This window comes from Pinus tabuliformis, chromosome 9 (genome assembly GCF_031772625.1).
Source record: "Pinus tabuliformis cultivar Carrire ecotype Pingquan chromosome 9, CPIR1, whole genome shotgun sequence".
NCBI lineage: Eukaryota > Viridiplantae > Streptophyta > Pinopsida > Pinales > Pinaceae > Pinus > Pinus tabuliformis.
In genome coordinates this window covers 578,554,907-578,574,909 of record NC_142307.1, presented here as the reverse complement: position 1 = coordinate 578,574,909, position 20,003 = coordinate 578,554,907, and the positions used below count along the sequence as shown (strand labels likewise).

At 36.2% G+C, this 20,003-nt stretch overlaps 2 protein-coding genes across 5 annotated transcripts; both read right to left on the bottom strand.

Annotated features, from left to right (window-relative positions):
- Positions 1–1,089: 1,089 nt before the first annotated feature.
- On the bottom strand, positions 1,090–4,303 carry LOC149149872 (uncharacterized). Of its 3 annotated transcripts, none has more exons than XM_089445323.1 (4): positions 2,971–4,303; positions 2,726–2,800; positions 2,526–2,571; positions 1,090–1,491 (listed from the first exon to the last, which is right to left on the bottom strand). In XM_089445323.1, the coding sequence occupies exons 1-4, from the start codon at positions 2,993–2,995 to the stop codon at positions 1,335–1,337; spliced, it is 303 nt and encodes a 100-aa protein (XP_089301449.1). In that variant the 5' UTR covers positions 2,996–4,303; the 3' UTR covers positions 1,090–1,334. The 3 variants fall into 3 exon arrangements, with proteins under 3 accessions (XP_089301449.1, XP_089301448.1, XP_089301450.1); XM_089445322.1 differs by having other exon boundaries at positions 2,726–2,796; XM_089445324.1 differs by lacking the exon at positions 2,526–2,571 and having other exon boundaries at positions 2,726–2,796.
- A 508-nt stretch (positions 4,304–4,811) lies between these two features.
- LOC149149871 (uncharacterized) lies at positions 4,812–8,270 on the bottom strand. Of its 2 annotated transcripts, none has more exons than XM_089445320.1 (7): positions 7,849–8,270; positions 7,640–7,755; positions 6,787–7,326; positions 6,020–6,093; positions 5,658–5,920; positions 5,036–5,114; positions 4,812–4,841 (listed from the first exon to the last, which is right to left on the bottom strand). In XM_089445320.1, the coding sequence occupies exons 3-6, from the start codon at positions 7,222–7,224 to the stop codon at positions 5,044–5,046; spliced, it is 846 nt and encodes a 281-aa protein (XP_089301446.1). In that variant the 5' UTR covers positions 7,225–7,326; positions 7,640–7,755; positions 7,849–8,270; the 3' UTR covers positions 4,812–4,841; positions 5,036–5,043. The 2 variants fall into 2 exon arrangements, with proteins under 2 accessions (XP_089301446.1, XP_089301447.1); XM_089445321.1 differs by having other exon boundaries at positions 7,672–7,755.
- Between the last annotated feature and the right edge of the window lie 11,733 nt (positions 8,271–20,003).

The window sequence follows — 20,003 nt, the reverse complement described above, 5'->3', positions numbered from 1 at the left end:
GATATTTGAGTTATAGCATTATTTGATTGTGTTTAAGAAGTAGGTGGTAGAGATGGAGCTCAAATCTTGAGAGCTACATCATCCATGATCATGCAAGAATGACCATCATGAAAATGTATGATCCATAATCTTCCACTCTTATAGCATAAATCAAGAAGGATTACCATCATGAAAATGTATGATCCATAATCTTCCACTCTTATAGCATAAATCAAGAAGGATTATCTTGATATGTAGAGAGATACCATATTGTTTTATTGCCTTCTATCTACCTATACAAAAGGGGGATTTTATCCAAACACTAATTAAATATAAATAATAATGAAAATAACATAAAATACATGTTTATAAACACCTAAATAAAGAATATATTAAAACTTATCTTTCATCACGACACTAATTAAGTATAAAGAATAGTGGAAATAACATAAAATGCATGAGAATAAGAACACATATAAAGACTATATTAAAACCTATCTTGTGGATGAAAGAGTATCTAAGTAAAAAATAATATATTCAATACCAACGTCTAATAATCAAGGCATCAAGCATGATGAAAACAGAGTAATGTTTGTATTAACTCCAAGTAAGGCAAGATAGACTCGTAATAATACTTCAAGTGAGATGATTTTTTATAACAAGGTGGGGTATAAAACATTTCTTAGAGAGGGTACTTCATCTCATATTCTTCTCTATATAGTGGTAATTAGAGGAAATAATACCCCTTTTGTGTAGAACAATGTTGAAAGATTATTAGTATACAAGAAAATGCCAATGATGGAAAGAGAAGATAAGACTTTCAAGTCTTTATAAAAGAAATTTATAAGCATAGCCTATATATTTTATATTGTTTATTATGAAATGAAATTATATGACTTCAAACTATATGACTTTCATTTAAAGGTGAATTGTAAAACCCCATTTTAAATGTAGCTTCCATAAGAATTCTTTCAACAAGGTTACTCACTTAACAAGTGGAGCTGCGACGCAGCGAGTCCCTGCGTGAAGTTGAGCCTGTCTACTACTGCTAAGAAGTTTTATACTGTGCATCCGAAAGTGAAACTTTTAGAGTATTGGAAAGAACTGAAGTTTTTAGGAAGCAAAATGTATCACTATATAGTCAATGGCATAAAACAATGAACTGAGTTTTTAAGAAACAAGTTAAGCAAGAAGCAAGTTGAGCCTGTCTATTACGTACTACAAAGTAGGGGAAAACACATTGATTTTTGCTGCATCGAGTTGCTTTCCTAAAAGCAAAAGGTAGGCAAAAGCCTTAATGACAAAACTATTACACACTGTAGTCGATCTGATTCAAGCTGCATCGAGTTGCTTTCCTAAGAGCAAAAGGTAGGCAAAAGCCTTAATGACAAAACTATTATACACTGCAGGGACACGGACATTGACTGTAGGCCGAGAGATACATGCTGTCTGTAGTTGAGCAGAGCCGGTGATGGCGGACCCGAATGCATATTTGAAGCATCCGTTGTACACCTGTAATAGAGAAAGAAGCGGGGAAATAAGACAATGCGTAAGATAATCCAAAAGAGATGTTAGTTTTTTTTTGGTTTCTTTTTCCTTCGTCTTTCGACTTTTACGATGTCAATGATCAGAAGAGTCATGAGAATAAGTGCTAAGAGAAACAATGCTGTGAGTTCAGTAAGTTGGCTTATGCTAATGGATTCCATGTTATATGAAGCGGGGAGGTGTTGGATGGGTCGTTCAGTAGAATCAGTCTAGCTTGGCAGGGGATAAAGCGGGGGTAAGGCTATAGTGAGGCAGGTCAAGAGAGCTGAGAGGGGGGTATCCATCCACCATACTTAATACTCACCTTATTTCGGGCACAAAAAAACCTCTCCTTTTAGTCGAGACAGCTTAAAATACTTGAGGTGCAATTAAGTGGTCGATAAGACATGGGGAGCAAATGGGATATGGAATGATGTATTTGGCGGTAGAAGTGATGTATCTGACATCGGGCAATCTTGGTGGTAGATCTAGGTGCAGAAATAATCTTGAAGATCAGATTGGATCAGGGCAGTATTTAATGATGGGCATATCGATCTGACATGGGGTTGAAATGGCATATGGCATGATGGATGTGGCGGCAGTAGTAAATGCGAAATTAGGTGCCCCTTTGAGTCTGTGGCGGTAGATGAAATATGATGAGTATTTAATGATGGGCATATCGATCTGACATGGGGTGCAAATGGCATATGGAAGCGGCAGGGCATATCGATCTGACATGGATGAGCAAGAAGCTGTTTGCAGTACTACTGGATTAGGGTTTGTTGAAGAGATCAAAATTGGACCCTTGGAGCAGGTCTTCCTGTCGGTTGATCCACCTCGGGATGAGGGTCCATCGCCCTTTCCCTTCGGGAAGAGTGGGGGGCGATCAGAATCCATGCAGCAACTGGAACAGCCGGTACAAAATCCTCTGATTCTGAACATCATTTGTAAGCAATCATGAAGTAGGATGTGTATGACTAAGGACACAAAACAAGTTTAAAAAAGTATGATAGAAAACATACATCGAAACCTTTGGTAGCTTTAGCTGAAAACCCCCAGCTCTTGCCACTATGAACATAAGACACAAAAGAACCAAAATTGAACCCATGAGACAATAATAAAAACCCTGACACATAGGAAAAACTCATGCCACAAAGGGGCACAACGAATCCAGACAATAAGGATTCAAAAGGTAAAAATTTAGGCAAGGAAGATAGATTACCTGTAAATGCAAGGAAGCTTGTCGAGGACAATTTTCCTCCAATTTCGTCTATCATTTCCTTTGCAGAAGACCTGGCTGCAAAGGAACTATTCAGAATATATTTCAATTAACAATAATAACATACATAAGTGCCAATTTACAGATATATGTTATACATGTTCTAATTCTAGAGTGAATAGGAAATAGCATTATTAATGTGTCAAGAATGAAGATTTGTAGCTTAAAACAAAGAGGCCCATGCGTACCTGTTGTTGCATGAACGGTGGCCATGAGGGCCTCAGCAATAGCAAATTCTTTACATTAAGGTTTCTAGACATCTTTTGTATCTTAGATCTGATCTACAATATTCGAACAGAAGCAACTATCCGAACTATTCCTGAAGTATGTTCCAACGTTTATCACTTTCACCCAAGGTTGTTCCTTGAGTTGATGATTATCTTGAAGTCTCCTGAGGCTTGCTTCAGGGCTTAATTCAAGTACAAAATCACTGGATCAAATTATGTGTCTTGATACAGATCTGGAACCTCTTTTGAGCTTGTGACTAAGGTATGTTGACGTCCTTTTGACCAAGCTCAAATTCAGAGGTTTTTAAAATCCTCGGAGGTTAGTTATTGTACGAGACAAGGACTAATGCTTATAAAATTAGAAGTCTAAAATTCATAATCTGGGCAGTTTACTAAAGGCATTAACATCTGATAGATCCTTAAGTCAGTACAAGAACATATTAGCTTCTAGTGGCACTTCCTTCATCAGCATAACAAGATAAGAATTGAAGTTTCGGGATTTCATTGTACATCTGAAGCTTGCAAGTCTGCTGTGTTTGATTGATTACCATTTCAATTTGAATAAATCCCGAAATTCAGAGGTTTTTAAAATCCTCGGAGGTCAGTTATTGTATGAGACAAGGACTAATGCTTATAAAATTAGAAGTCTAAAATTCATAATCTGGGCAGTTTACTAAAGGCATTAACATCTGATAGCTCCTTAAGTCAGTACAAGAACATATTAGCTTCTAGTGGCATGGGAGCAAGAGAGGAGACATTCCCCATCAAGTCTCCAGTCTATTACGCACTACAAAGTAGAGGAAAACACATATCAATATATAGTCAATGGCATAAAACAATGAGAGCATAATCATGATGACAAATCCAAGGCCTTCTAGGAATATATATGGCTCCAACCAGAACTGGGATCAGCATACATGGGCCACACCAGCTTATTTCTTGGGGCTTTTTCATTTCATCAGGGCTTTTTCATTTCATCACAGAAAGCTGAAATAGAGACATTCTAATATATGTGCTGACTCAGAGAAGGCATCCCTGGTGACTAAATGCGGAAGAAAGCACCAAATAGCTTCCGGAATTAGCAAAGACCTTGTAGGAATATATATGGCTCCAACCAGAACTGGGATCAGCATCCTCAGCCTTAGAGTTGCACAAACCTCTAACCACTCTTACTCTTTATCTTCCACTGTTTGGGAGATAGAAGGAAGGAAACTGGGATGCCCTGGCAAATGTGGTATCACAGTGATTACTGTCACCAAAAACTAAAAAGAAACTTAAACAAGAATGCAAAGTTTGATTCATATGCTATAATTTTCAAGGCTATTTGAGCTCCTAATATTTTTGCACACAGTATGAGCACTCGGCTATGCTCTGAGAGAGAGAGGGGAACCAATCACCATACTGGCACACAGTCCACCTCAAGGAGAGGTGAAATTCTCAATCCAATCCATTTTCAATTAATGATAAAGACAACGACTAACCATCAAGAAAATGTTCAGTTTATCAACTTGCATTTTACATGGACAGCAATTTCTTCCCTCAACGAGGCCTCCAAGAGATTCCCACAGGTCTCTCTCATCCCTGTCTCCGGTTGCTGCACTTACAAGCAACCCAAACACATGACAGAAGCGAAACTCTAGTCAACTTGCACTCTGCATGAAAGCCAAATGCTGGTTTCTTCATAAAAAAATTGTTCCATGAATAGAATTTTCATGTTTGATACTAGAAGTTCTCTTTGTGAAAGTCAAATCTTGTGCTGGTTTTGCGAGTGAAATCGAGTGCAAGCTGCTTCAATTCGTTGGTAAGAGCAGGAGCACCACAGTAGAATACCCCTGCACAAATACAGAAGGAGGCTTATTATGCATTTTAATAAGTAAAACAATAGCTATAAACCTTGCATAAATCCCTCGTAATCTTGCATTTATTCACTTTTAGTTTTTTCTCATTCTCCATGTTTAATAGATCAGGGTCTACTATGGATCTATTCAATGAAGGAATTTACTGTGTTGTATTTCTGAAAACTTACCAACTCTTTCATCTTTGTGATTGACTGCAACTTTCTTGAACACGTTCCTCCAATTTGGTTTGGCAAAATGGGTTTTTACCTGCAAGATATATGTATAATCATGGGCATCAAAATCACAATCCCCAAAGATTCTGAACATAATAAATTCATTCAATACATACTGCTTGAAACCTCTGACACAGATATGGATCCTTAACCGAAAGACCAAACTTGGGTATTAGGAAGGTACCCACTATCATTATACAGATCAATAGCCAGAAAGACAAGACATGGTCACAGGCAAAGTACCCTTTATCATTATATGGATACTTGAAATCTCTCTCTGACACAGATATGGATCCTTAACCAAAAGACCAAACCTTGAGTCTGAGAAAGGTACCCACTATCATTATACAGATTGTTAGAAGAAGAGAACATGGTCGTAGGCTAAGTACCCTCTATAAACAGGGGTTATTCTACAAAGTATCGACTATGGATCTTAACCAAAATACAAGACCAGGGCTTCACAAGGTACCGACATTATTATATGGACTCTTAACCAAAAGACTAAACTCAGTTCATCCCAAAGGTCATAAATTTTTCGATCAACCAGATTGTTAATAGAATTGTTCAGATTACTTACTCTTGTGCCTGATACAATGTCTACACCATGTAACCCAATAGAAATATGCACGGTTTGTGTTGAAGGTTTTCTTTTTATGTTTTGATCCGTTCTCCAGGTGATCGCTTTCTTCATCTTTCAGTTTCATGTTGTTGACAAGGTCCTTCACAATGCTTATGAAGGGGGTAGCTCCAATGCCTAATCCAACGAGAAGAAGGACATCATATTTCCTGTAGTCTTGGGCTGGTGCCCCATATGGCCCATCGATCAGCAATCTTGGGAAACTGCATACATTAACAGATTTCAGAGACCCTTGGATTGAAAATTTCTGCACCAGAGATTATCAGAAAGGCACTGGAATGACATGGTAGTTCTAGCTTTACCTTGGATTGTTTTCTCCTTGCATGTAATCTGCTCTCAAGAGACCACTTTTACCACTTCTTGGAGGTTCACAAACCTGGTCATCACAAAACAAGTCTTAGATCAAAATACATCGAGATATGATGCATTCTACAATTTAGTATCAAAGAGATTGTAACATCCATCTCGAAAAACCAACCGGACTGGCCCAATGGAAAGAAAAAAAAAATACAGGAACAAAGGCAGCAATTGGAGAAGAGCAGATCCATGTAAGGTTTTCCCAATTATATATATATATATATATCACACCATCATAAACCCCTCTTAACTCTGGATTTTTTAAGCACCTAGAGATTTGTATCTCCATTTTTTTTTTATCTCTCGGTGGTTCATATATCCAGAGTTAACATGCATCTACAGTAGCCCAAACCTTTCTAAACATAGGTCTGATATGCACTTCAAAGGCTGTGAAGCTCAGTGACGTATATCTCAAGCCATAGTCGCATCTCTCTTCCCACTAGGTGCAATTGAATTTTGGATCTACTATGAGGTTTGAAGTATACCCAATATAACCGTAACTGGCCTACATAGAGTGGAATCCATAAAAATTACCCCAGCTCATGAAATCCTGGCCTAAAATTATAGTTTGTGGGCTGTTGCATGTACCAATCTAAAAATGTCTAAAGATCATATGCATTAGGTAGTAGCTTTGTGTGCAGTTCGAGGACATAAGCTAAAACATGTGATCTATGACATGTTAAAAGCGAAAATAATGATAAAAGTCAATTACCTGCCATAATAATGTATCAGGTTTCTTCACAACCCGAATCAAATTTATGATCTCTGGGGAAGGTATTCTCCACCTGCATCCAGGAGGCTTTAGTTGTTGTCTAGCATAATTGCTTATGATTTGTCCACTCGCATTATCATGGCGAACATCCTTCAAATAAAATATGAAGGGTTTCTGGCATGGATGTCTTGTCACGGGCCTGGTATTGAAGGCATATGCTGTAAAGTCTGCTCTTCTGTACCAATTCAAGAGTGTCCTGGAGGGCATCTCCAACTCACGAGGGGAAAATATGGTTCTGAAGATCTGAACTGCATAACCCCATGAGACTGATATAGACCATTCACGCTCTTTATCATAACAAATAGACTGTTGCATTATTCCAACTGAAACTAATTTTGCAGCTTTGCTTAAGTGCTGCAGTGCCTTTACTCTGGTCATGTTTGGGAATATAGGTTCCACAACATCCAAAAGGTGAAGTGACACCAAGGAAGTTAAAGGATGAGCTGCCAGTAATCCGAATAGATTACCATATACATCATACTGCAACAAAAACAGCAATCAAATATAAATAAAAATAAGAAAATCAACCGATGTCAATAAAAATAAAAATGAAAGTCGAAACTTTTATCCACCTTGTGGGCCCTACATGACGGCCATGCCTAACACCTATCTCCCTAGCATAACACATGCAAGCTCTACAACACATGCAAGCTCTACAGGTTAACAGCTGTGATCAGGGAGATTGAAACCAGTCTAACTGATTAACAGCTGTGATCAGGGAGATTGAAACCAGTCTAACATCTGTAATCAGGATGGTATTTTCAAATGGGAAAGAATGGTTTAGTAAACTAACTAGTATGCTCCGCGATGAGCCGCCTCACTAACCTCGAATACGACTGAACACCCATGTAGCAGCAGATTCTGCTTTCGGTTCTTACAGCGGCTTTATAAGATATATATTAGTATACCCTGTAGAGACAGAAACAAGGGTAGTGAGAGCAGATCCTACAAAGGCAAAGCAAGAAGGCCAAAGCCAGTCGTAGGAGAGAAGCAAAGACTGACCTCCGCCCTGCAATAACAGATCCGTAAAGCTGCTACTGTTATCGCCGAACTGAGCTGTGAAACTGAAAGTCTGTCCATATATCGAATGCCTAATTTCTGAGCACTTGCTATGCGTCGTCTGGCTGCACCCAAGCGCTCCAGATCTCTGAAGCCTGGCTGTTGTGGTTCACGCTAATAACAGAAGACCCTTATCTTGGCCATCTCTAGGCTCCTAAACCCCCTAAACAGGTATAGCTCTGTCCATATATCGAATGCCTAATTTTTTAGCAACTGCTATGCGTCGTCTGGCTGCACCCAAGCGCTCCAGATCTCTGAAGTCTGGCTGTTGTGGTTCGCGCTAATAACCCTGTCGAGCCTCTGAGAGAAACCATATACATAACAGACGATCCCCCAAGTCCGAAGCTAGGGTTCCACCTTCTTGGCCGCTAGGAATATCGAACGACAGGGTTTTGAACCCTGAACGCAGAAGTGCTTCTGCTCCAACTAACTGAGCTCCCCCGATCACATGCCGCCCACTCCTCGGCCGTTTCTCCTTTCCCTCTCTTCCTTTTGTTCCCCATGTGAGCTACGGCCGATCCGTTCTCTGAAATGGAAGCGAAAGCGAGGGGGAAATTAAGGACGGCCTTGGCTCCGCGCATTCTGAAGGCGGCCCGGTCATATGCGAGTGCGGCCTCTTCGCCGGTGACAAAAGTGCCGAGCCAAACCCTGGCCCCCTTCCTGGCGGGGTCCCTGATTTCAGCCGCGAATTTACCCCATGGCCGCTTCCTCACTCCTCTGTAGTGAATTCCATTGTTCTTTTCCACTATGAACCCCCCTGCTCTTCAAATGCTTCGCACAAAACCGCCCCTTCCAACTGACCTAGGGTTTTTGACCTCTGTCCCATTGCAGCCAGGAAACCGTCGTTTTCAGCTATGAACCCGCGAAAAACCCCATTGCAGAACCAGGAAACCCCAGTGATTAGGGTTACAAAAATAACAGAGTGATTGTATATCAGATCTTGATGCTAGTGATTAGTTCTTCACCGGACACCTCCCGCCATGCAAACATTGACCGTACGGCCGACACCTGCGAAAGAACAAGCACCTGCGAAAGAACAAGCACGTTAGCAGCGAAAGAACAAGCAAGTTAGCAGACAACGAATTGAACACTTAACATTAAACGTTAAGGAATTAATGCCAGCATTAAAACTAAACCGCACACCGTCAAGGGCACATGATTGTGGTTAAATATCAGTTTAACATATGGTCCGGCCTCTTCCGCCTCGGGAAGAGGCCAAATAAGATGGCCAACAGAAAATCAATTGCAAACTTTAGAACATAAGTGATAATATCACTGAAAAACCCTGCGAATTAATGCTATCTCCCCGCCGAACGGTTACTATAGTCCCTGCCGGATGCCAGATGGCAGGGACTAGAGTTTTTATTTTTTTTAGTGGTTGAACCAAATCATGATTTTCATATTTTTTTTAAAAGTATTGATACAATATTAACTTCTTTTTTTGGGAGAAGCATATTTTTTATATTTTAATTTTTATTTTTATTTTTTTAATGTATTAAGTATGGATATTTTTTTTATGTTGGTGATTTTCAAGTCAATTTCGAAAAGTGTTAATGCAACATCGATCTTTTTTCGAGGGGGCAAATTTCTGACACTTTAAATTTTCTTATGTATTAAGTATGGATATTTTTTTTAAATGTTGGTCATTTTCATGCTGATTTTGAGAAGCAATGATGCAACATCAACCTTGTTTGGGGGCATATTTTTTCACACACTAGATTTTCTTATGTCTTAAGTATGCACATTTTTTTTAATGTTGGCTATTTAACCATTTTTCAAATTGTCTGCTGGTTTAACTTTTTTCCTAAAATATTTATTTTATAAGTCTTTTCAAATTTCAAATTTTTGTTTTTCTTTGCAATGTTTTTTTATAATGAAATTTTGAATTTTGAAAATAGTTGTCACTAAAAGAATAATAATTTAAAACACTTCAAAAAAATACACATTTTGCATATAGATATAATTAAAAAAATACACATTTCGAGAATTCTTCTCTATAAATGACATGTCAAATAGAAGATTTTTATGGAAAAATTTAAAAAAATAGAGAATTTTATGAAATATTTATGAATTTGATGATAATATCTGAAGTATTTTTTTCCAAAAGTAATGGTTCAAAAAAAATAAAAATAAAAATTGTTTAAAAAAATAAAATAAAAAACTTACCCCTAAAAAGCTAAAATAACTCAATAAAAAAAAGGCTAAAAAAATATAACAAAAAAAATAAAATATAAATTAGAAGAATAAATAAATAAACGCATTTTAAACAAAATTTTGAAAAAAAAAAAACTCAAAAAAGAAAAAATGAAAAATATTATAAATCATTTAAATCAAAATTTACTTAGAAAACCAAATTAAATAAGAAAATGATATAAAACAAACCATCACATAAGAAGAATAAGTAAAAAAAATTCATTAATTAAATAAATAAAATTATAATTACAATTATATATATATATATATAAAACTAAAAATTAAAAAAACAAAAATAAAAAAATAAAAATTCAAAACAAATTCAAATTAAAAATACATATTAAAAAAACCAAAAAAGGAAAAATTAAAAATGAATTTAAAAAAAAATTAAAGAAAAATAAATTGTGTGGGTTGAGATTATAGGAAGCGACCTCATGTTGGCCCGAGTAGCTGCCAATAAGGCATCTAGGACAATGGGTGGTTTATTCTAGGAAACGACCCCAACATTTGCCTAGGTGGCACCAAGGGGCCACTGACTAGGCAGACCAAGGTATTGATTATGGGAATTGTGTTGGGGTCGGCAGGGGGTGTCGAGTCTGGAAATTAACCCTTCTCCTACTTGGGCAACACCTCGAGGCTGACGATTGGGGGCTAGAGTGGTGTCCACTCTAGTCGGCCAGTTGGCTTGCTGACACCTCTTTGGCATCTCTTAGGTAGGAGGGGAGTTGATTCTCATAATCTACCCCCTCGGATCCCCTCCTCAGGTATCAACCCCTCATCTGAATAGGTAGTTGGAACGATGACCCCTTAGCACCACTTGAGTGGCCATGGGACCCTACCCATTGACTTAAGTTTTTTTAATTGTTTTTATTTTTTTTATATTTTTTCTATTTTTAATTTGAATTTATATTATTTTTTTCGCTAATTTCTATTAAAATATGTTTATTTATTTATTCATATTTTCTTTTTTAGGGACATAACTTTTTTGTTTTTTTCTTCTTCTTCTTCTTTCTTTGATTTTTTTTGTCATTTTTAAATATATATATATATATATATATATATTATGTTTTAATTTGTTTGTATGGAGACTTTTGTGACTAGAACAAAGGGGGACTAGTACAAATAGATTCCAAACACCAAAACTCTAGAGACGGAATAAATTTACACAATTGTTTTCGGGATCTATCGCATAAACAAGTTGATTACCAACGAACCATCTAACTTGGTTTATCATTGGAACTATTAAATTAGATGAAAAGAATCTGATTTAACATAACTAAAAATAAGAAATAGCGAATGTAAAAAGCAAAAATCTCATTAGAAAAAAAGAACAAATTTAATAAAAACCTAAAATCATCTCTTAGGAAAATAATAAATTTATTAAAGTAAAAAATTATAAGCATAATTAGGTATTAATATAATAATATTTTATTATCAAGAAATAAATAAATATTTATTTATGTAGCTAAATAATAATTTATATAAAACTAAAGATTATAAAGGTAATATGGGTAAATAGAATTAGGACTAAATATATAATTATAATAAAACATAAGAAACAAATGTCCATATTACAGATCTTCTGCTTCATAACCTGCTGTTATAGGTACCTTTACCCTTACTGTTGGTTACCTTTACTACTACCGCTAATGAGCCAACCTAGATGCGGTTGTTGAAGTAGCAGAGACATCACTAATAGTAGATCCATACCTAGAACTAGTAGACCTAGCAGCAGACACAGAACGTAGTAATTGAGGATACTATTGCTATCCTAGAAGTGCAGGTAAGGGGAAGTGATCCCTTCATTCTTCGTTAAGCACTTTTCTCGAGCCAAGAGGTAATAAGAATAAAAATATAATGTGAAGAGAATTATAAACCTAATAGAAACTATTAATAAATAAGTATTAATATAATATATATATATATATATAATAATTTATATAAAATCAAAGATTACAAATAGAATTAAGATTAAATATATAATTATAGTAAAATGTAAAAGAAAATACTTGAACATTCATAATACAATAAGTGTAATATGCAGCTTTATTGCTTAGTATCTGTTTCTTGTGTTAAAAATAATTGATAGATAAAGAGAATATATATGAAACTAAGGATGATTAATGATATTTAGATAAGGGGATGATAATAGAAATAAGAAAAGTAAAGAGACACGATTAAATGTGAAGGTAATGACATAAATACATAAGAATACGATGGAAATCAATGGAGCTAGAAAAACCCAAAGATGAAATAAAAATATATAATAAATTCATCAATTATTAATTTAAGGGTAAAGACATTGAATAATATATTGTCAAAATTGACTAAATTTATATATTCATGATTAAAGTTATTGGGATGTTTTTCTTTTTATAAGGTTTCTCTAACAATATAGGTCAAATAATGACAAGCTATAAATAATGTGTTCTTTAAGAAGGGTTTGGATGGAATGATTGTTTTGGCCAATGTAAGATTTGCCATAAGAGTAGAGAAATGCCTTATTAGAACAAGTTTTGCTTATCTTTGAGACCTTTAAAATGTTGTTTAAATATCTCATAAAACTTAAAAATAATATTAGTATTCTTCTTAAATATAAATTTTAAACTTTTTAAAATACATTTTAAATTAAAAAAACCAAAATTATATTGTTAATTTTTTTTATATTTTAAACTTTTTAAAATACATTTTAAATTAAAAAAACCAAAATTATATTGTTAATTTTAAATGAAAAAAATTCTGCCAAAATAATTAAACTATAACTTGAAAATAATTATTAAAAATTAAATGTCAAAATGTTCACCATATTTGAAAAAAATGAATCTTAAATTTTTAAAGTAAATTATTATAAATTTAAAAAATATAAATAAAAAATAATATATCTTTTCAATTATTAAAAAATAAATATAAATATTAAAATGGCTTTATGAGAATAGGAACATCGAGGATGAAACCACTTTCTCTTAGAGTGCCCCACATACAACCACATTAAATCTTAGTTTCACAATCTTTGTTACAATACTGACCTTCTTAGCCATTTACAATGTCATAATTATAGTGAGCTGGGGAGGGTTCTCTCCAAGCTTTTTAAGCATAAAAATAAAATCTTAAATCAAAATAAATAATTTGTTTCTTTAGATCGGATAAACCAATGTTTGGTCTCAGTAGACGTTAACCACCATCATCACCATCATCATCATAAAAAAAGTTAGGCAAAAAAAATCTAATTCATAATAATACAAATTAGAACTTCTGACATATTCTATTAATTTGAACTTCCAACGTACTCTATTAATAAAGCTTGACTCTCATAAGGATGAGAATCCAATGGAGATATGTCAAGACAAAGAGGGTTATGAAATATGAAATAATTGGCTATAAGAATCCAATGGGAGATATCTCAAGACGAAGAGGGCTATGAGATAATTATCTATTGAAATTGATAGGACAACTAAATAGTTTTAAATCACACGTACATGTACACGTAAAGGTGAGTAATATTATATTTTAATAATTTTGTTTTTTAATAATAATGTAACGTACATGTACACGTAAAGCAAGGTGAGTATTATTTTTTTTATTTTTATTTTTTTAATAATAATGTAACTATGGTTATTGTAGTATGTACAGGTAAAGCAAGGTGAGTAATATTTTTAATTTTTTTTTTTTAATAATAATGTAACCATGCTTATAGTAGTATTAGTACACTTTGCCTTTAATTATTAGATTGCGTGTAATGTGAAGGGTGTGGGATAGTTATTGCATTAACAAATAAATATTAAGAGTTGATAGGTGTATTTTATGACACCGGTAAATATTAAGATATGATAGGTGTATTTTTTAGGACACTTGTTTGTTGTGGAGAATATATTTTATTTTTAATTTTGTAAATAAATTTTAATTCTGACAAATCTAATAAAAACCTCATAAAATTACTAATTTTATTGATATTAGTCAGTTAGAAAATATAAATTTAAATTTCAAAAATTTCATAATTAATTTTTAATTTGTAAAAAATTTAATTTAATATTAATTTATTTTAAAACCTTTAGAATTTTTTTACCATAAACTAATTACAATATAAATTTCTTTTGGACAAGTATAATAAGGAATATAAATATAAATAGTTTTAATATAATTAGCTATTAATAAAAATAATAATAATCTAACCAGATAAATAATAAACTATATATTAAGAAAGTCATTAAATCAATATAAATTAAGTCAAAAGAAATTAAAGGTCAAATAAATATATAATAGTTTAAAAACTACTATAAATGTAATATAGAGTTTAATAATAATATTTCTCCAGATAAATTAATATTATTAATAGAAGATAAATTAATAGTAAAATTAATAAAGAGTAAAATAAATTAACCAAAAGTAAAATAAAAAAGAGGAGGAAAAAATAAAAACAATACTAATACAAATAATGAGGCACAATACTTGCTAAGGTTTTGCAAATGGGGTAGCAAGCTAAGTGGGCTTGATTGTGGGGAAAACTCCACAGTTAAGTGCGCTTGAGCCAGAGGCGATCTGGGATGGTATTGAAATATGGCAACAAGTATATTCCAATTTAATTTGTCCTTGAGTTAAATTGTAAATGAAAATCGAATTTAGTCTTAACAACTACTTGGAAATAATTAATTAATCTATTTTAAATTAATTAGTTGGAGAAATTCAAGTTATAAGTGTTTCTGAAGTCTTGCAAGAGTTATCCCTTAAATTAAGGAGATAAGATTGAGTTATATTTGAGTTGCAATTAGTTAACTCAGTTTACTGAGTTAAGTCCAGTTAAATTAGTTCCAAGCTATTTGAGGAACTAATAATGAGTTAACAGTCAGTTGATGCATGCATGTACTCGACTAGTGCTACTCCAGTTAACTGAAGATTCCCTCATCAGAAACTCATGCATGTCTATTATGAGAAAGACCCTGTTGAGATTAATGTCAAGGACAGTGTACTATCAGTTGCATGTGTTTTCTCAAAGAGAAAACTCATCCATGCAGTCAAGGATTTTATCCTTGAGGATTGTGCAGTTTTGAAGGAGATCATCCACTTGGTAACAGGAGAATCATCCACAAGGAACAACGTAAGGAAAGAGGAGCATGGAGGGTGGAGAGGAAGGCTAGAGAGAAGCTAAGATTGTCTGTGAGTATCTGTGAGGATTGTACTGAGAGCTGGCCAGCTGTAAGAGCTAAGGCTTTGTATAATTCCTATGTATTTCCACCTTGCATGATAATACAGATAGTGGGGTTTTTAGCTGAGGCTTTCCCCAAAACATTTTCATGTGTATTGTGCCATTGATTCTTCTTCTTCTACTTATATTGTTCAGCTCGATCTTTAAGCTTCTGCAAATTGATAGTAGAAGTAGGTTATAGTATCCTGCTTTGATTTCTATTGCATTATCAGGTTAACCTACACCAGATTTTCTACATGGTATTAGAGTTGGATTTGTAGAAATTTTCTACATGGTATCAGAGCTAGATTATTAGAAATTTCTACATGGTATTGAAGCTGTGAACAGTATACTGAGAAGAGAATTCAGAGTTGTAGGTGCAAATCAAATTCGCATCATACTTCAAGGTTGGCCAATGGCATTCTATGGCTTGAGACTCGAGTATGCCTTGGAAGGTAGCTCAAATTATAGAGCATGGAAAGATAGAATGGAGGCTATATTAGAAGACAATGGCTTGAAGGAATTCATTGATCAAGAAATCCCAAAGTCAGCTTGAACTAATGCACAAGAGTTGGCTAAGTGGAAGAAGTGTGTGGTAAAGGTGAAACGAATCATCCTTGAGGGAGTTTGAGAACATATTGTCTCGAGTCTCCATGGGAAGGATACTCCATTTTCAATGTGGAAGACAGTAAAGGACCTCTGCAAACAATAGTAACCAGAGGAAATTGGCGCTCAAAGATAAGCTTCGAAGAATCAAGATGGAGAAGGGAAATACTATTTCCACATATCTGAACAAGCTCACCACCTACAGAGATGAGCTTGGCAGTGTGGGAATAACTACTGCCGATGATGATATGGTGAGCCTCGCTCTCCTTGGCCTTCCAAAGAGTTGGAATAGCTACAAGGACTCTATGAATGGAAGGGAGAAACTTCCGGATTAGGAACGACTGTGGTTAGATATTATACAGGAGGAGATTAGGAGGAGCACACGAGATAGTTCTTCATCCAAGAATGATGATGAAGAAAATTTGGCCTTAGCAAGTAAGGCAAGGAAAGGGAAGGAGAAGGCTTCCCATTTCAAATCGAATTCTTCTCATGGAGGGAAGAAGGATGACATGTCTAAAGTAAGATGCTTTAATTGTCATAAGATGGGACATTATGCGACCAATTGCCCATTGAAGAAGTCCAAGAAGGGATCCTCGGAAGGACCGAAAGGTGAGGCATTAGCCTGTCAGTTCGAAATGGACTTTGCCCTCATCGCATGCATGGTGTCACCGATGATGGGTTGTGTCTGGTATCTTGACAGTGGAGCCTCATTCCACATGACCGCTGATAAAAATTTATTTAGTGCCTTGGAGGAGAAAGACCTCAAGATGCGCATAGAGATGGGCGACAATGGAAGGTATAGAGTTTCAAGAGTGGGCATGGTTTCTTTTCAGAGGGAGCGTGGAGCTCCTATCACCTTGACAGATGTGAAGAATGTGCCTAGATTGAAGAAGAACTTGGTATCGGTTGTGATGTTTGAGGACAATGGCTACGATGTTGTCTTTAGTAAAGGAAAGGTGTTCCTAAGACACATAGGCACGGGTCAGACCGGGAGGATAGGGATTCGGGTGAAGAATCTCTATAAACTAGAGGTAGATGATTGTGCAGCATTGAGTACGAAAGAAGAATTGGTGCAAAGCCAAGACATTAGTGAGTTGTGGTACAGGCGATTGGGCCATTTGCATCATCGGGCTTTGAAGATAATACAGTAGATATCTACATGACTTCCCAAAGGTAAACTTGAGCAAGTTGACACATGCAAAGGTCACAACTTAGGAAAGTACACCAAGTTTTCCTTTCATGATCGAGACAGTGGAGCAGATGTTATCTTAAAGTGAGTTCATACTGATTTGTGTGGACCATTCTTGATGGCATCCACAGTGAAGCAAAGGTATTATGTGATTCTCATTGATGACTATTCTTGTAAATGCTAGATTTATTTCATGCAAAAGAAGGAGCAAACTTTCACAAAGTTTTGTGAGTTTTTTGTCAACAAAGATTTAGGGAAGAAGATCAAGGCCTTGAGAAGTGACAACGGTGGAGAATATGTCTCTCAAGAGTTTAAGGACTTCTATGCAGTGGAAGGAATTAAACGAGAGTTGACGCCACCTCATAAGCCACAACAGAATGGGGTGGCCAAGAGGAAGAACATAACTATCGTAGGGGCAGCATGGGAAATGTTGCATGACCAAGGCCTACCACTTCACTTGTGGGTTGAGGCATGCAACACAATGGTCTATTTGCAGAATAGAAGCGCGCATCGCATACTTGGGATGAAGACACTAGAAGAAGATTTCTCTGGTAAGAGACCAAATGTGGGTCACTTCAAGATCTTTGGCTCATCGGTATATTGCCATGTGACAAAGGATGCATGGAAGAAGCTTGAGCCGACAGTGGAGTTGGGGATATTTGTGGGGTACACTAATACACCTCACAACTATCGGGTGTACTTTCCTACCAGTCAAAGGACAGTGGTTCACAGAGATCTCAAGTGTGATGAGCAGAAGGCCATATGAGTTTCCCTTGAGAGGGAGCGCCAACTACAAGTTGTGGAGGAATTGTTCGTTCCTATGGAGGGGGATCCTTAGACTAATGTGGAGCAGCCTCATGTAGAGGTTCGAGGAGTGGAGACATCCACTCAAGCAGAGTCTTCCAGAGATGGACGGAAGTGCACAAGAGAAGCTGATAGATTTTTGGAGGATGCGAGAGAGCATGTGGGAGCACCATCTTCTTAGCCCAGACAGAGGAGGCCACCTAAGAGGTATACTGGATACATGGTCCTTGCTAGGGAATGTGTTGAGAGCAAGCCATCTTCCTTTGAGGAAGCAGTGCAACAACCGATTTGGGTTGATGCTATGGTGGAGGAGTATGACTCCATAGTTCGTAACAGTGTTTGGGACGTGGTTCCGAGACTAGAGAATAAGTCAATTGTGAGTTCCCATTGGCTTTACAAGGTAAAGAAAGCTGTTGATGGTAGTGTGGAGAAGCATAAGGCAAGATTTGCTGCCCATGGCTTTTCATAGGTTGAGGGGATTGACTATGATGAGACTTTTTCTCCTATCACAATGTACTCATATATCAGATCTATGTTGGCACTATCAACACAGATGGGTTGGAAGATCCATCAGATGGATGTGAAGACTGCATTCGTCAATGGCTAGATTGAGCAAGAGGTGTACATAGAGCAGTCGGAAGGTTTTTAGACCTTAGATCGTGAGTCACATGTGTGTCAACTTAAGAGAGCATTGTACGGGCTAAAGAAAGCACCTTGTGCTTGGTACACCAGGATAGACAACTACTTCACCAGGTTGGGCTTCACAAAGAGTGAAGCAGATACGAACCTGTACCACATCATGGTGAAAGGTAAGTTGTTGATCATCATACTTTATGTTGATGATCTCATATTAACTGGTGATGATCAGTTGATCGTGTCCTGCAAGGATGACCTTGCAAGAGAATTCGAGATGAAAGACATGGGTCTCATGCATTACTTCCTTGGCATGGAAGTGTGGCAGAAGGATGGGGAGTTTTTTGTGTCTCAGGGCAAGTATGCCAACGAGATACTCAAGAGATTCCACATGGAGAAGTGCAAGCCCATGCAGACTCCTCTAGCAGGTAACTGGAGGAAGGAGGTTGCTACTTCAAGAGAAGTGGTAGAGGCTATTGTGTATAGGCAGCTTGTGGGTTCACTGATGTACTTAGTGAACACACGACTAGATTTGTGCTATGCGGTGAACCATCTGAGTCAAGCGATGGTTCAGCCTACCAAGATGTTTCGGAAGGCAACAAAGCATGTATTGAGATACATTAGAGGCACATCTCAGTATGGATTATGGTACAGACGGATAGAGGGAGTGAAGCTACAGGGCTTCGTTGATGCAGATTGGGTAGCGAGTCCATCAGATCGGAAGAGCACATCAGGAGGGATAGTCAACCTTGGTTCAATGGTAGTTTCTTGGTACAACAGGAAACAAAGGTCGGTTGCACTCAGCTCGGTAGAGGTAGAATACATGGCTCCAAGTCAGGTAGCATGTGAGGCCATCTGGATGCAGAAAATCCTAGTTGCTTTGTTTGATCAGAGGATGGATCCAACTGTGATCTATTGTGATAACCAGAGTTGTATCAAACTCTCTGAGAATCCAGTATTTCATTATAGGTCCAAGCACATCGACATATAGTATCATCATCTCAGAGACTATGTAGCAAGGAGGATCAAGTTGCTGCAGTATATTTCGACAAAGGAGCAAGATGATGACATTTTGACAAAGGCATTGTCAAAGTGTAAATTCGAGTTCCATAGAGACAGGATCAGGGTGGCAGATAATCCCTTTCTTGTTGAGAGGGAGTGTTGAAATATGGCAACAAAAATATTCCAATTCAATTTGTCCTTGAATTAAATTTTGAATTAAAAACGAATTTAGTCTTAACAACTACTTGGAAATAATTAATTATTTTATTTTAAATTAATTAGTTGGAGAAATTCAAGTTAGAAGTCTTTCTAAAGTCATACAAGAGTTATCCCTTAAATTAAGGAGACAAGATTGAGCTATATTTGAGTTGTAATTAGTTAACTCAGTTTACTGAGTTAAGTCTAGTTAAATTAGTTCCAAACTATTTGAGGAACTAATAATGAGCTAATAGTTAGTTGATGCATGCATCCACTCAACTAGTGCTACTCCAG

Excerpts from the sequence above, each read along its gene's own strand:
- LOC149149872 (XM_089445322.1), bottom strand. The coding sequence starts at position 3,042 with ATGTCTAGAAACCTTAATGTAAAGAATTTGCTATTGCTGAGGCCCTCA. Across the intron at positions 2,797-2,970 it reads CACCGTTCATGCAACAACAG|GTCTTCTGCAAAGGAAATGA; the intron begins GTACGCATGGGC and ends CTTTGCAGCCAG. Across the intron at positions 1,492-2,525 it reads AAGCTACCAAAGGTTTCGAT|GTGTACAACGGATGCTTCAA; the intron begins GTATGTTTTCTA and ends TCTCTATTACAG.
- LOC149149871 (XM_089445320.1), bottom strand. The coding sequence starts at position 7,224 with ATGACCAGAGTAAAGGCACTGCAGCACTTAAGCAAAGCTGCAAAATTA. Across the intron at positions 6,094-6,786 it reads CTGATACATTATTATGGCAG|GTTTGTGAACCTCCAAGAAG; the intron begins GTAATTGACTTT and ends TGTGATGACCAG. Across the intron at positions 5,115-5,657 it reads ACATTGTATCAGGCACAAGA|GTAAAAACCCATTTTGCCAA; the intron begins GTAAGTAATCTG and ends TATATCTTGCAG.